This window comes from Leucoraja erinacea, chromosome 5 (assembly GCF_028641065.1).
Source record: "Leucoraja erinacea ecotype New England chromosome 5, Leri_hhj_1, whole genome shotgun sequence".
NCBI classification, from domain to species: domain Eukaryota; kingdom Metazoa; phylum Chordata; class Chondrichthyes; order Rajiformes; family Rajidae; genus Leucoraja; species Leucoraja erinaceus.
Window position 1 is genome coordinate 92360313 of NC_073381.1, and position 14104 is coordinate 92374416.

General features: G+C 51.7%; 1 protein-coding gene across 3 annotated transcripts in view; it reads right to left on the reverse strand.

Moving 5' to 3' along the window:
• The window catches only part of LOC129697567 (CSC1-like protein 1), a 64730-nt gene that overhangs the window by 29840 nt on the left and 20786 nt on the right, over positions 1 to 14104 (reverse strand). For all 3 annotated transcript variants that reach the window (XM_055636243.1, XM_055636242.1, XM_055636241.1), the window contains exons 3-10: positions 12842 to 12921; positions 9864 to 9942; positions 9107 to 9144; positions 6250 to 6392; positions 5052 to 5103; positions 3888 to 3996; positions 1879 to 1949; positions 148 to 228 (exon numbers count right to left, since the gene is read on the reverse strand). In XM_055636243.1, the coding sequence (XP_055492218.1) occupies positions 148 to 228; positions 1879 to 1949; positions 3888 to 3996; positions 5052 to 5103; positions 6250 to 6392; positions 9107 to 9144; positions 9864 to 9942; positions 12842 to 12921 (653 nt within the window). The remainder of the gene's footprint in view (positions 1 to 147; positions 229 to 1878; positions 1950 to 3887; positions 3997 to 5051; positions 5104 to 6249; positions 6393 to 9106; positions 9145 to 9863; positions 9943 to 12841; positions 12922 to 14104) is intronic.

Here is a 14104-nt window from a genome sequence, read left to right on the forward strand (position 1 = left end):
AGGCCTAGTTCATGGAAGGGGCGTTCAGAAGCCTGATAGCAGAGGGGAAGAAGCGTTCTGGAGGCGCGACTCAGCTACACCTCTTCCCCCGTGTAATCTATGACTCTATGGGGAGTAACAGGTCCCTAAACATTGACAACATCTTACCACCGTGCATTCAACTCCATCAGAAACTCCACGTCGTAGCAAAGCTGGACCTCCAGGACGGTGCACGTTGGGTAGGCCTCCCTGTGGAAGAGAGATGGGAGTCACTGGCACAGTGTGGAGAGCGGGCTGACGGCAGCAAGGGCTCAGAGAGAAGCCCACTGATGTTGCCCACTGTATCGCCACAGAGAGCAGCTGGGCCCTCATGCTCACTGTGAACCAGCAGCCAGTCAATGCACGGGCCTCTCCACATCCTGGCCAACTCTACCCCCCCAACATAACACCAGAGACTAGGTCCAGAGTGAAGCGCCCTCCATGTTGACCCATCACACACTCCCAGAGCAAGGGTTAGATACAGAGTGAGGCTCCCTCCATACCGTCCCATCACTCCCATAGCTCAATACAGAGTGAAGTTCCCTCTGCACAGCCCCATCACATTGGTATTAGCTGCACCTCCCTTCACACAGATGCCCAATATCATAGAAACATAGAAATTAGGTGCAGGAGTAGGCCATTCGGCCCTTCGAGCCTGCACCGCCATTCAATATGATCATGGCTGATCATCCAACTCAGTATCCCGTACCTGCCTTCTCTCCATACCCCCTGATCCCCTTAGCCACAAGGGCCACATCTAACTCCCTCTTAAATATAGCCAATGAACTGGCCTCAACTACCCTCTGTGGCAGAGAGTTCCAGAGATTCACTACTCTCTGTGTGAAAACAGTTCTTCTCATCTTGGTTTTAAAGGATTTCCCCCTTATCCTTAATCTGTGACCCCTTGTCCTGGACTTCCCCAACATCAGGAACAATCTTCCTGCATCTAGCCTGTCCAACCCCTTAAGAATTTTGTACGTTTCTATAAGATCCCCCCTCAATCTCCTAAATTCTAGAGAGTATAAACCAAGTCTATCCAGTCTTTCTTCATAAGACAGTCCTGACATCCCAGGAATCAGTCTGGTGAACCTTCTCTGCACTCCCTCTATGGCAATAATGTCCTTCCGCAGATTTGGAGACCAAAACTGTACGCAGTACTCCAGGTGTGATCCCGAAGTTAGACGGCACCAACTCCATGCCTTACTTCCCCTGTGACCCTCAGTAACATAGACAATAGACAATAGGTGCAGGAGTAGGCCATTCAGCCCTTCGAGCCAGCACCGCCATTCAATGTGATCATGGCTGATCATTCATAATCAGTACCCCGTTCCTGCCTTCTCCCCACATCCCCTGACTCCATTATCTTTAAGAGCCCTATCTAGCTCTCTCTTAAAAGATCCCAGAGAATTGGCTTCCACTGCCCTCTGACTCCGCTATCTTTAAGAGCCTTATCTAACTCTCTCTTGAAAGTATCTAGAGAACTGGCAGAGAATTCCACACTCACAACTGTGTGAAAAAGTGTTTCCTCATCTCCGTTCTAAATGGCTTACTCCTTATTCTTGAACCGTGGCCCCTGGTTCTGGACTCCCCCAACATCGGGAACATGTTTCCTGCCTCTAGCGTGTCCAAACCCTTAATAATCTTACGTGTTTCAATAAGATCCCCTCTTATCCTTCTAAACTCCAGAGTGTACAAGCCCAGATGTTGGCAGGGACTGTAAGTGCCCGCGGTCACCCACCTGATGTGCCTGCCAGTGGGCCCCACTCCTTGCCCCCCAGCACCAGAAGTGTGTGCCTCTGGTCGCCACTCCACCTTCCACTCACGTGCCTACCTGTGGTCCCGACTCCTCCATCCACCCACCTGAGGTGTCTGCCTATGGTCTCCTCCTTGGCCCGCTTTGGTATCCTCGCTATGAATAGTGTGCGTTTCACCTGCAAAGACAGACACAAGATGAGAGCGAGGCGTGCCGGCATGTCAGTGCGGTGTGATGGACAACTTGTTCAACAGATCAACTGGCCGGTTTCTCCTCGAGTTTTAGTTTGGTCCAATCTCCTCTGCTCCCTCCCTCCCTCCCTCCCTCCACGTCGATCGAACGTCTCCACATCCTCCCAGTAATGGGGCAACCGGAAGCACGGCACGGTGGCGCAGCGGTAGAGACCCGGGCTCCGTCCTGACTACGGGCGCTGCCCGCACGGAGTTTGCACGATCTCCCGTGGGTTTGCACGTGGGTTTTCTCCGGATGCTCTGGTTTCCTCCCACATCCCAAAGACGTGCAGGTTTGTGAATTAATTGGCCCTCTGTAAATTGTCCCCAGTCCGTAGGGATGGAACTAAGGTACGGGGTGGTCCAGGGCGGGCCGAAGGGCCTGTTTCCCCGCTGCATCGCTAAACTAATCTAAACTGCGTGCAATAGTTTCAATGCACCAAAGTCCCATAAAGCTGCAGATGTGCCCAGATTGAGGTGGCCATGTGCCCAGATTGAGTGTGCACAGCTGGAGGTTGGCGTGAAGCAGAACTAGGTGTGGCAGGTAGATCGGGTGGTCAAAAAGCCTTTAGGTACACTGGCCTTCATCGGCCTGAGTATCGAGTATAGAAGTTGGGAGGTCATGTTGCAGTTATATACAACGTTGGTGAGGCCACATTTAGAGTATTGTGTTCAGTTCTGGGCACCGTGTTATAGGATACATGGTGTCAAGCTGGAAAGGGTGCAGAGAAGTTTTCCGAGGATGTTGCCAGGACTAGAGGGTGTGAGCTATAGGGAGAAGTTGAGCAGGCTCGGACTATTGCTTGGAGCACAGGAGGATGAGGTGTGATCTTATTGAGGCGTATAAAATTATGAGAGAATTAGATCGAGGGGTAGTCTCTTGCCCAGAACCCGAGGACATAGCTTTGTAGTGGTGTACAGAGAGGGGGAAAATTTAATAGGAACCCAAGGGGTATCTTTATTACACAAAGGGTGGTGGGTGTATGGAGCGAGCTGCCAGAGGAGGTAGTTGAGGCTGGGACTATCCCAACGTTGAGAAGCATTTATACAAGCACATGGATAGGGACAGGTTTGGAGGGACATGGGCCAAACGCAGGCAGGTGGGACCAGTGTAGATGGGGCAAGTTGGTCAGATTGGGCATGTTGGGCCGAAGGGCCTGTTACCACACTGTATCTATGTTTCTATGACTCTAAGTCACGATGTCTCTATGAAGATCTGACTCTACGGTCTCTGTGACTATAACACTGTCTCCGTGTCTCTATATGTCTGCAACCACGACTCTACCCCTCTACCCCACTACCTCTCTATCTCTCTCCCCCTCTATCCCTCTACCCCTCCATCTCTCTCTCTCTCCCCTCCATCTCTCTCTCTCCCCCTCCATCTCTCTCTCTCCCCTCCATCTCTCTCTCTCTACATCCATCTCTCTCTCTCTTTCTCTCTCTCCTCTCCATCTCTCTCTCTCTCTCTCTCCCCCTCCATCTCTCTCTCTCTCTCCATCTCTCTCTCTCTCTCCCTCGCTCTCTATCCCTCTCTCCCTGTCACTCTCTCCCCCTCCATCTCTCTCTCTCCCCCTCCATCTCTCTCTCTCTCCCCCTCTATCCCCTCTATCCCCTCTATCCCTCTCCCCTCTCTGTACTCACTACGACTCTATCTCTACCTCTCTACCTCTCTTTGTCTCTAGCTCTCTACATTTCTATATCTCTACGAGTTCCCCTCGCCCATTGACGTTGAGCACTGGGACAAGGACCACGTTGGACCTCCGGGCTTGAGCAGCCAAGGCTGTCAGCTTGACCGGGCCGGAGGTGGGCCTGCGGTAGAGGAGGACACACTCCGCGCATCGTTGCAACGTTTGCGACGGGGATATCGGCGCCAGGTTCAGCCTCACCACGTCCTCTCCGGTGTATCTGGTGGAGGAGGCGTGGTGCCTCAGCACCAGCACAGTCAGCAGCAGGTAGATGACGGCAAAGACCGTGTGAAGCCACAGGATGTCATTCCTGCAAACGCAAAACGTGCACGCTGAGAAGATGGCCTTCGTCAGATCACCAGCACACACAGGGCTCAGGGTTACGTTACATTAACACCACAGCCCATCACATGAGGGAGCGGACATGGTGGACACACAGAGTCCGTCACCCAGAGTAGGGCAATCAAGATCCAGGGGACACAGGTTTAAGGAGAGAGTGGAGAGATTGAATAGGAACCTAAGGAGCAACCTTTCCGTTCTGAGGGTGGTGGATGCATGGAACAAGCTGCCAGAGGAGGTAGTTTAGGCGGGTACTAAAACAATAATTAAAAGGCATTTGGACAGGGACACGGGTAGGAAAGGTTTGAAGGGATATGGGATAAACATGGACAATTGGGACTAGCTCAGATTCAGATTCAGATTCAATTTTAATTGTCATTGTCAGTGTACAGTACAGAGACAACGAAATGCAGTTAGCATCTCCCTGGAAGAGCGACATAGCAAATGATTTCAATAAATAATAATAAGTGTCCGGGGGGGGGGGGTTGTGATTGGCAGTCACCGAGGTACGTTGTTGAGTAGAGTGACAGCCGCCGGAAAGAAGCTGTTCCTCGACCTGCTGGTTCGGCAACGGAGAGACCTGTAGCGCCTCCCGGATGGTAGGAGGGTAAACAGTCCATGGTTGGGGTGAGAGCAGTCCTTGGCGATGCTGAGCGCCCTCCGCAGACAACGCTTGCTTTGGACAGACTCAATGGAGGGGAGCAAGGAACCGGTGAGGCGTTGGGCAATTTTCACCACCCTCTGCAATGCCTTCCGGTCAGAGACAGAGCAGTTGCCATACCATACTGTGATGCAGTTGGTAAGGATGCTCAAATGGGGCATCTTGGTCGGAGTAGATAGTTGGGCTGAATGGCCTGTTTCCATGCTGTATGACTGTGACTCTCCACAATATTAAATTAAAAAACATGAATATAAGTGCAGAAACTCCAAAGTCCTTGGTGCAACTAAGACAGTCCATAGTTTATATAGTTAGAGTTAGTTTAGTTAGTGACTGTTCCCATGTCAACATCTTCTCAGGGTACTTACTTGATTTTTATGTTTCCAATTGTAGTTCTGCCAAAAAGTTCAGGATCGTTGACTGCAGATCAAAGTGGAAAGAGTTAAACTTGCAACACAGCATCAAAGGCCCAGCACGGGTTTCCATGGCGACCCAGAATCGCAGTTCCCACTCCCACAACAATGGAGTAAAGAGGTTCTTCTGCAGTTGTATAGGGCTCTGGTGAGACCACATCTGGAGTATTGTGTACAGTTTTGGTCTCCTAATTTGAGGAAGGACATCCTTGTGATTGAGGCAGTGCAGCGTAGGTTCACGAGATTGATCCCTGGGATGGCGGGACTGTCATATGAGGAAAGATGGAAAAGACTAGGCTTGTATTCACATGGAATTTAGAAGGACGAGGGGGATCTTATGGAAACATATACAATTATAAAAGGACTGGACAAGCTAGATGCAGGAAAAATGTTCCCAATGTTAGGCGAGTCCAGAACCAGGGGCCACAGTCTTAGAATAAAGGGGAGGTCATTTAAGACTGAGGCGAGAGAGAAAAAAAAACTTTTTCACCCAGAGAATTGTGAATTTATGGAATTCCCTGCCACAGAGGGCAGTGGAAGCCAAGTCACTGGATGGATTTAAGAGAGAGTTAGATAGAGCTCTAGGGGCTAGTGGAGTCAAGGGATATGGGGAGAAGGCAGGCACGGGTTATTGATTGGGGACGATCAGCCATGATCACAATGAATGGCGGTGCTGGCTCGAAGGGCCGAATGGCCTCCTCCTGCACCTATTTTCTATGTTTCTATGTAACCAGTTTTCCATTCTGAATGTATGGGAAGGAACAGCAGATGCTGGTTTAACACTGGAGAGAGATGCAAAATGCTAGAGTAACTCAGCGGGCCAGGCAGCATCTCTGGATCCCATTTTCAGATCCCAGTTGAGTTTATTGCCACGTGTAACGAGGTACAGTGGAATGTTGCGTGCTAACCATTCAGCAGAAAGACAATGCACGATTACAATCAGGTACTGATCTGTCCCGCCCACTCCCCTGACATCAGTCTGAAGAAGGGTCTTGACCAGAGACGTCACCCATTCCTTCTCTCCAGAGATGCTGCCCGTCCCGCTGAGTTACTCCAGCATTTAAACCTTTGATCTGCAGTTCTTTCCTACACACGATCACAATCGAGCCATTTACAGGAGGGCACAGCGCAAGAGCGCGGGGCACACACTTACTCAACAGGCTGCCGGACAGGTTGACGGGCAGGATAATTCCCACGGACATGACACTCATGGCGATGAGGATGACAATGAGGTGGCGTTGGAAGGACAGGTACAGCATGGCATCGTCTCCGCACTGCTCCTGTAGTTCACTGTCCCTGCGACAGAGCATGCAACAAGAGGGGTCTGAGCGAGTGAGAGTGCGTGTGATTCAGTTTTACTTTAGTTTGGTTGATTGTCACATGTACCGAGGTACAGTGAAAAGCTTTTCACAAGTTCGCAAGTTATACGAGTAGAATTAGGCCACTTGGACCATCGAGCCCAACTTACAAAATTCTTAAGGGGTTGGACAGGCTAGATGCAGGAAGATTGTTCCCGATGTTGGGGAAGTCCAGGACAAGGGGTCACAGCTTAAGGATAAGGGGGAAATCCTTTAAAAACCGAGATGAGAAGAACTTTTTTCACACAGAGAGTGGTGAATCTCTGGAACTCTCTGCCACAGAGGGTAGTTGAGGCCAGTTCATTGGCTATATTTAAGAGGGAGTTAGATGTGGCCCTTGTGGCTAAGGAGATCAGGGGGTATGGAGAGAAGGCAGGTACGGGACACTGAGTTGGATGATCAGCCATGATCATATTGAATGGCGGTGCAGGCTCGAAGGGCCGAATGGCCTACTCCTGCACCTAATTTCTATGTTTCTATGATGTGGACAAGCTTTTCCCTTTGAGAATAGGGAAGATTCAAACAAGAGGACATGACTTCAGAATTAAGGGACAGAAGTTTAGGGGTAACATGAGGGGGAACTTCTTTACTCAGAGAGTGGTAGCGGTGTGGAATGAGCTTCCAGTGGAAGTGGTGGCGGCAGGTTCATTGGTATCATTTAAAAATAAATTGGATAGGCATATGGATGAGAAGGAAATGGAGGGTTATGGTACGAGTGCAGGCAGGTGGGACTAAGGGAAAAAAGTTATTCGGCACGGACTTGTAGGGCCGAGATGGCCTGTTTCTGTGCTGTAATTGTTATATGGTTATATGGAGTCTACTCCGCCATTCAATCATGGCTTGTCCCTGCCTACTATTCCCATTTTCCTGCCTTCCCCCCATAATCCTTGACACCCGTTCTAATCAAGAATTTGTCCATCTCTGCCATAAACAATATCCACTGACTTGGCCTCCACAGATTAACTACCTGACTAAAGAAGTTCCTCCTCACCGCCTTTCTAAAAGAGCGCCCTTTAATCCTGTGGCTATGACTGGTTCTAGACTCCCCCACCAGTGGAAACATCCTTTCCACATCCACTCTATCTATGCCTGTCATTATTCTGTCATTTCAATGAGGTCCCCCCTCAACCTGAACTCCAGTGAGTAGAGGCCCAGTGCTGTCAAACGCTCATCATATGCTAACCTTTTTGTAGCATTCCTTTTGTTGCGTGCTAACCAGTCAGCAGAAAGACAATACATGATCACAATCTTACACAATAGATACATGATAAGGGAATAACGTTTAGTACAAGGTAAAGCCAGCAAAGTCCGATGAAGGATAGTCCGAGGGTCACCAATGAGGTAGGTGGTTTTTCACACTGCTCTCTAATGGTGGTAGGATGTTTCGATTGCCTGATAACAGCTGGGAAGAAACTGTCCCTGAATCTGGTGTTGTGCGTTTTCACACTTCTGTACCTTTTGCCCGATGGGAGAGGGGAGAAGAGGGAGTGGCCTGGGTGCGACTTGTCCATGATTATGCTGCTGGCCTTGCCGAGGCAGCGTGAGGTATAAACGGAGTCAGTGGTTTGTGTGATGGTCTGGGCTGCGTCTACAATTCACTACAATTTCTCCCGGTCTTGGATGGAGCTGTTCCCAAACCAAGCTGCGATGCATCCCGTGTGTGTGTGTGTGCTTATGTGTATATGTAAGAGAGTGCACACGTGTGTGTGTGGGGGGAGAGGGTTATGCATGAGTGTGTGTGACTGTGAGTGTGTGTGCATGTGCATGTATGTGTGTGCGTGTGCGTGTGCGATGTGCACCTATCCATATTCTCCAGGGATGCTGCCCGACCCCTTGAGTTACTCCAAGATTTTGTGACTTTTTTTTGTAAACCTGCATCTAGAGCAACCGACAAGGGCGGCACGGTGAAGCAACGGAAGAGTTGCTGCCTTACAGCGCCGGAGACTCGGGTTCGATCCTGGCTACAGGTGCTGTCCGTGTGGAGTTTGCACCCTCTCTTTGTGTCCGCACGGGTTTTCTCTGGGTGCTCCGGTTTCTTCCCACATCCCAAAGGTTTGTAGGTTAATTGGCCTCCATAAGCTGTCCCTAGTGTGTAGGATAGAACTGGTGTACGGGGATCGCTGGTCGGCGCGGACTAGTTGGGCTGAAGAGTGCAGGAAGGAACTGCAGATGCTGGTTTAAACCGAAGACAGACACAGAATGCTGGAGTAACTCAGCGGGACAGGCAGCGTCTCTGGCGAGAAGCAATGGGTGACGTTTCGGGTCGAGACCCTTCTTCAGACAGAAGAAGGGTCTCAGAGAGTCTGACCTGAAACGTCACCCATTGCTTCTCTCCAGAGATGCTGCCTGTCCCGCTGAGTTACTCCAGCATCTTGTGTCTATTGTTGGTCTAAAGAGCCTGTTTCCATGCTGTATCTCTAACCTAAATTAAACTATGCAATCTGCTGGAGGTACTCAGCGGGTCAGGCAACGTCTGTGGGGATCGGAGGGAATGGTCGACGTTTCGGGTCAAGACCCTACATCAGGACTTAGATCGGCAATCCTTTTTCTGTGGCAGACCCTGCACCCATCCCCGCTCCCCCCGAGAGGGTAGGGGGGTGGGGGGGTGGGGGTGGGCATCTTCGAGCTCCCGCCAGCAGGTCTGGCACTCACATCATGGAGAAGGTGTTGACCACCCACGAGCAATGGCCCTGTGGGAGAGAGAGACGGAGGATCAGTCAGTATGGGCTGGGCTCCTGCATCGCATCGCATCACATCCCAGCTGCCCGCGTTTATCCCATATCCCTCAAAACTTTTTTCCTCTACATGTACCAGCCCAAATGCTTTTATTTGTTGTTATAGTCCCTGCCTCAACTACCTCCTCTGGCAGCTCGTTCCACATACCCACCACCCTGTGTGAAACAGTTACCCCTCAGGTTCCTATTAAAACATTCCCCTCTCACCTCATTTCGGTGGAGACGAGGGGCAGGTTGCGATTGGGGGGGGGGGGGAGGGCTGGTCGGGTGGGAAGGTCAGGGGAGGGGCTGGTTAGGGGGAAAGGTCAGGGGGAGGGGCTGGTTAGGGGAGAAAGGTCAGGGGAGGGGCTGGTTGGGGGAGAGGCTGGTCAAGGGGTAAAGGTCAGGGGAGGGGCTGGTTGGGGGGAGGGGCTGGTCGGGGGAGGGGCTGGTCGGGGGAGGGGCTGGTCGAGGGAGGGGCTGGTTTGGGGGAGGGGCTGGTTTGGGGGAGGGGGCTGGTCGAGGGAGGGGGTCTGGTCGGGGGGGGCTGGTGGGGGAGGGGCTGGTCGGGGGAGGGGCTGGTCGGGGGAGGGGCTGGTCAGGGGAGGGGCTGGTGGGGGGAGGGGCTGGTGGGGGAGGGGCTGGTTGAGGGAGGGGCAGAACAGAGGGAAGGTCGGAGGAAGGCTGGTACTCACCGCATCATTCACTAGGTGCTCGCTGGAGGAGGAGGGGGAGGTGAACCGCTGGTAGGTGTTGAGTTCATCCTCAGGGTGGCTGCAGGGGGAAGAGGCTGGAGTCAGCGGGGCATGAGTGTCTTGTACACACACACACGTGACATACACACATGCACACACATGCGGCACGGTGGCGCAGTGTTAGAGTTGCTGCCTTACAAGGCTTGCAGCGCCAGAGACCCGGGTTCCCGACCACAGGTGCTGTCAGTACGGAGTTTGTACGTTCTCCCCATTACCTGCGTGGGGTTCCTCTGAGATCTACGGTTTCCTCCCCCATTCCAAAGACATCCAGGCGTGTATGTTAATTGGTCTGGTATAAGTGTAAAAAGTGTCACTAATTTGTGTGTAGGATAGTGTTAGTGTGCGGTAATCGTTGGTCGGCGCGGACTCGGTGGGCCAAAGGGCCCGTTCCACTAGTGGGAGAGTCAAGGACCAGAGGGCACAGCCTCAGAATGAAAGATGCGCCTTCAGAAAGGAGATGAGAAGGGATTTCTTTAGTCAGAGGGTGGTGAATCTGTGGGATTCATTACCACAGAAGACTGTGGAGGCCAGGTCAGTGGATATAGTTAAGGCAGAGATAGATAGATTCTTGATTAGTACGGGTGTCAGCGGATATGGGGAGAAGACAGGAGAATGGGGTTAGGAGTGAGAGATAGATCAGCCATGATTGAATGCTGATGTAGACTTGATGGGCCGAATGGCCTAATTCTGCTCCTTTCACTTATGACTGCAATAAAATGAAGTGAAGGCTCAGAGTATTTCTATTACTCCACTAGGGGACATCAGTGTCCCAGAACTAAATGGAGAAACAAATAACTGCGGTTGCTGGAATTTTAAAACAAAGTTCTGGAGGAATTTGTCGGTTCGGACAGTACTACCCATCCCATCTGCTAATCACATCCCCCTCTCCCCTCACCTGTACCCACCTACCACATGCCAGGGTTAATACTGCAAACTACAAACAACAGGGTGGTGAATCTGTGGAATTCTTTGCCACCAGGGGGCGGAAGTTGCTGGCAAAACATGGGGGGGACGGGGGGGGTGGGGACATAATTCCTTGGCGCCTCACGCGCACACACATACATGCGCGAGGCTTCGGAGGCTTCAGCCCTGAGCCCCGTGGACGGTAACATCGGGAGCTGACCTGGTTGGTGACCAACTCCGAACTGCAGCAACAGCAGCTTCGTCCGCCCCGAATCGTGGGGCTTGAATCGGCCCGTTCGCGGGGTCTTTCATCGCCCGGCGCGGCTTACAACTGGCCGCGGGATATCCCATTGCCCGGCATCGGGCTTCAGCATCGGGAAGCCTCAATCGCCTCAACGCAGCAATTTGACCGCAGGGCGATGGAAGATGCCGCGGCCGATTTTAGGACGGGCGATGAAAAGCCCCGCGAACGGGACGATTCAAGCTCCGCTCTATGATCTTTGCTCCACCAGGACGTCTCCCTCCTCCAATCACCGCGCTCTATCCTCAGTCCCACCCCCCTACTTCCGCCTCTGACCGACACCTCCCTCCTCCAATCATCGCGCTGAATCATCATGCCCCCCCCCCCCCACCATTGCCTGCTGACTGATGTCTCTCTCGTCCAATCGGCGCCCTCCCTCGATCATCAGTCCCACCCCCACTGTCTCGTGGACAGCGGAGATTTTTTATATATTTTTTCACAGAATTACAAAACATGGGGGGGGATTGTCCCCCACCTCTCAAAACACGGGGGGGGAGGGGGGGGGGGCGTGTCCCCCTCGTCTCCCTCCCCCCCCCCCCTCCCTGGGATTTCCCCCTATGTTTGCCACAGAAGGCTGTGGAGGCCAAGTCAGTGGATACTTTTAAGGCAGTGATAGATAGATTCTTGGTTAGTACGGGTGTCAGGGGTTATGGGGAGAAGGCAGGAAAATGGGGTTAGGAGGGAGAGATAGATCAGCCATGATTGAATGGCGGAGTAGACTTGATGGGCCGAATGGCCTAATCCTGCTCCTAGAACTTGTGAACATGCATACACGCTAGTTTTAGAGTCCTCGGCGACAGATAGCACAATGGGCTAAGAGTTCGGCTGGCGACCGGAGGGTAGCCGGTTCAAATCCCGCTTGGAGTGCATACTGTCGTTGTGTCCTTGGGCAAGACACTTCACCCACCTTTGCCTGTAATGGAATGTTACGGTGGCAGGCGCGGGCACACCGCGACGCCCTGTGTCTCCCTTTCAAGGGAGATGCTAAAAATGCATTTCATTGTCTCTGTACTGTACACTGACAATGACAATTAATTGAATCATTTCATTTCTCTACCCTGGGGGAAATGACTGTGAGTCGAATATTAATTGGTCACTTTAGTTTAGTTTGGAGATACAACATGGAAACAGTCCCTTCGGCCCACTGAGTCACCCGTTCGATGTTATCCCACTTTCTCATCGTGACCGGTAAGGATGTTAAAGGTTATGATGGGGGGGGGGGGGGGGGGGAGGCAAGAGAATGGGGTTGAGGGGGAAAAATATATCAGTCATCATTGAATGGTGGAGTAGACTTGGTGGGCTGTATGGCCTAATGCTGCTCCTATGTCATATGTTCTTCTTTATAACAAGGGATTGGGGACTGGAATGCGTCAGACCTGCAAAAACAAAGCCATTTGTACTGTAGGATTCTCCCAACGGACCGTGTGGGTTTCCTCCGGGTGCTCCGGTTTCCTCCCACATCCCAAAGACGTGTGGGTTTCTAGGTCAATCGACCCTCTGTAAATTGCCCCCCTAGTGTGTAGGGTATGGATGGGAAAGTGGGGTTACGTAGAAGTAGTGTGTAAACAGCTGATCGCTGCTCGGCGTGGACTCGATGAACTGAAGAACCTGTTTCTGTGCTGTATCTTTAAACTAGACGGATGTTGATTAGTCTCGCCTGACGTGTCAATAACTGGCGGCACCCCCCGTCTTGGCTAAAGTTCTGTGTAGTCACCTGACGTTGACGGCAAAGAGGGAAACGCGTCCATAATCCCAGGCTTTCTTCCTCAGTAGGGAAAATATGGTGATCAGGATCTGAAAGAGACAACACAAGAGTCAGCCCGGATCAAATGCCACCATTAGTCCGGCACTGCCTTACAGCGCTTGCAGCGCCGGAGACCCGGGTTCGATCCCGACTACGGGCGCTGTCTGTACAGAGTCTGTACGTTCTCCCCGTGACCTGCGTGGGTTTGCTCCGAGATCTCCAGTTTCCTCCCACACTACAAAGACGCACAGGTTTGGAGGTTAATTGGCTCGGTATAAATGTAAAAAATGTCCCTAGTGGGTGTAGGATAGGATTAATATGCAGGGATCGCTGGTCGGCATGGACCCGGTGGGCCGAAGGGCCTGTCTCTCGCGCTGTATCACTTAACTAAACTAAACACATCAATGTGTAGGAAGGAACTGCAGATGCTGGTTTACACAGAAGACAAGACACAAAATGCTTGAGTAACTCAGCGGGACAGGCAGCATCTCTGGAGAGGATGGTTGCGGGTCTGAAGAAGGGTCTCAACCCAAAACGCCACCCATTCCTTCTCTCCAGAGATGCTGCCTGCCCAGCATCTTGTGTCTATTAAATACATCAATGATACCTAGATTAGGGGGTGTTAGTTATAGAGAGAGAGAGGTTGGACAGAATAATAATAATAATACATTTTATTTATGGGCGCCTTTCAAGAGTCTCAAGGACACCTTACAAAAATTTAGCAGGTAGAGGAAAAACATGTAAGGGGAATGAAATAAATAGTAGAGACATGACTAGTACACAAAGTAAATACAGAATTCAATTCAAAACACAATATGAGGCAATTAATGCACAGATGAAAAGGGAGGGGGACGTGGGGCTAAGGATAGGCAGAGGTGAAGAGATGGGTCTTGAGGCGGGACTGGAAGATGGTGAGGGACACGGAATTGCGGATCAGTTGGGGAAGGGGAGTTCCAGAGCCTGGGAGCTGCCCTGGAGAAGGCTCTGTCCCCAAAACTGCGGAGGTTGGACTTGTGGATGGAGAGGAGACCGGCTGATGTGGATCTGAGGGACCGTGAGGGTTGGTAGGGGGAGAGGAGGTCAGTGAGATATGGGGGGGGCAGATGGTGGAGGGCTTTGTAGGTGAGGACCAGGATTTTGTAGGTGATCCGGTGGGAGATGGGAAGCCAGTGAAGTTGTTTGAGGACTGGAGTGATGTGATGCCAGGACAGAAGTGTTGGAGTAACTCAGCGG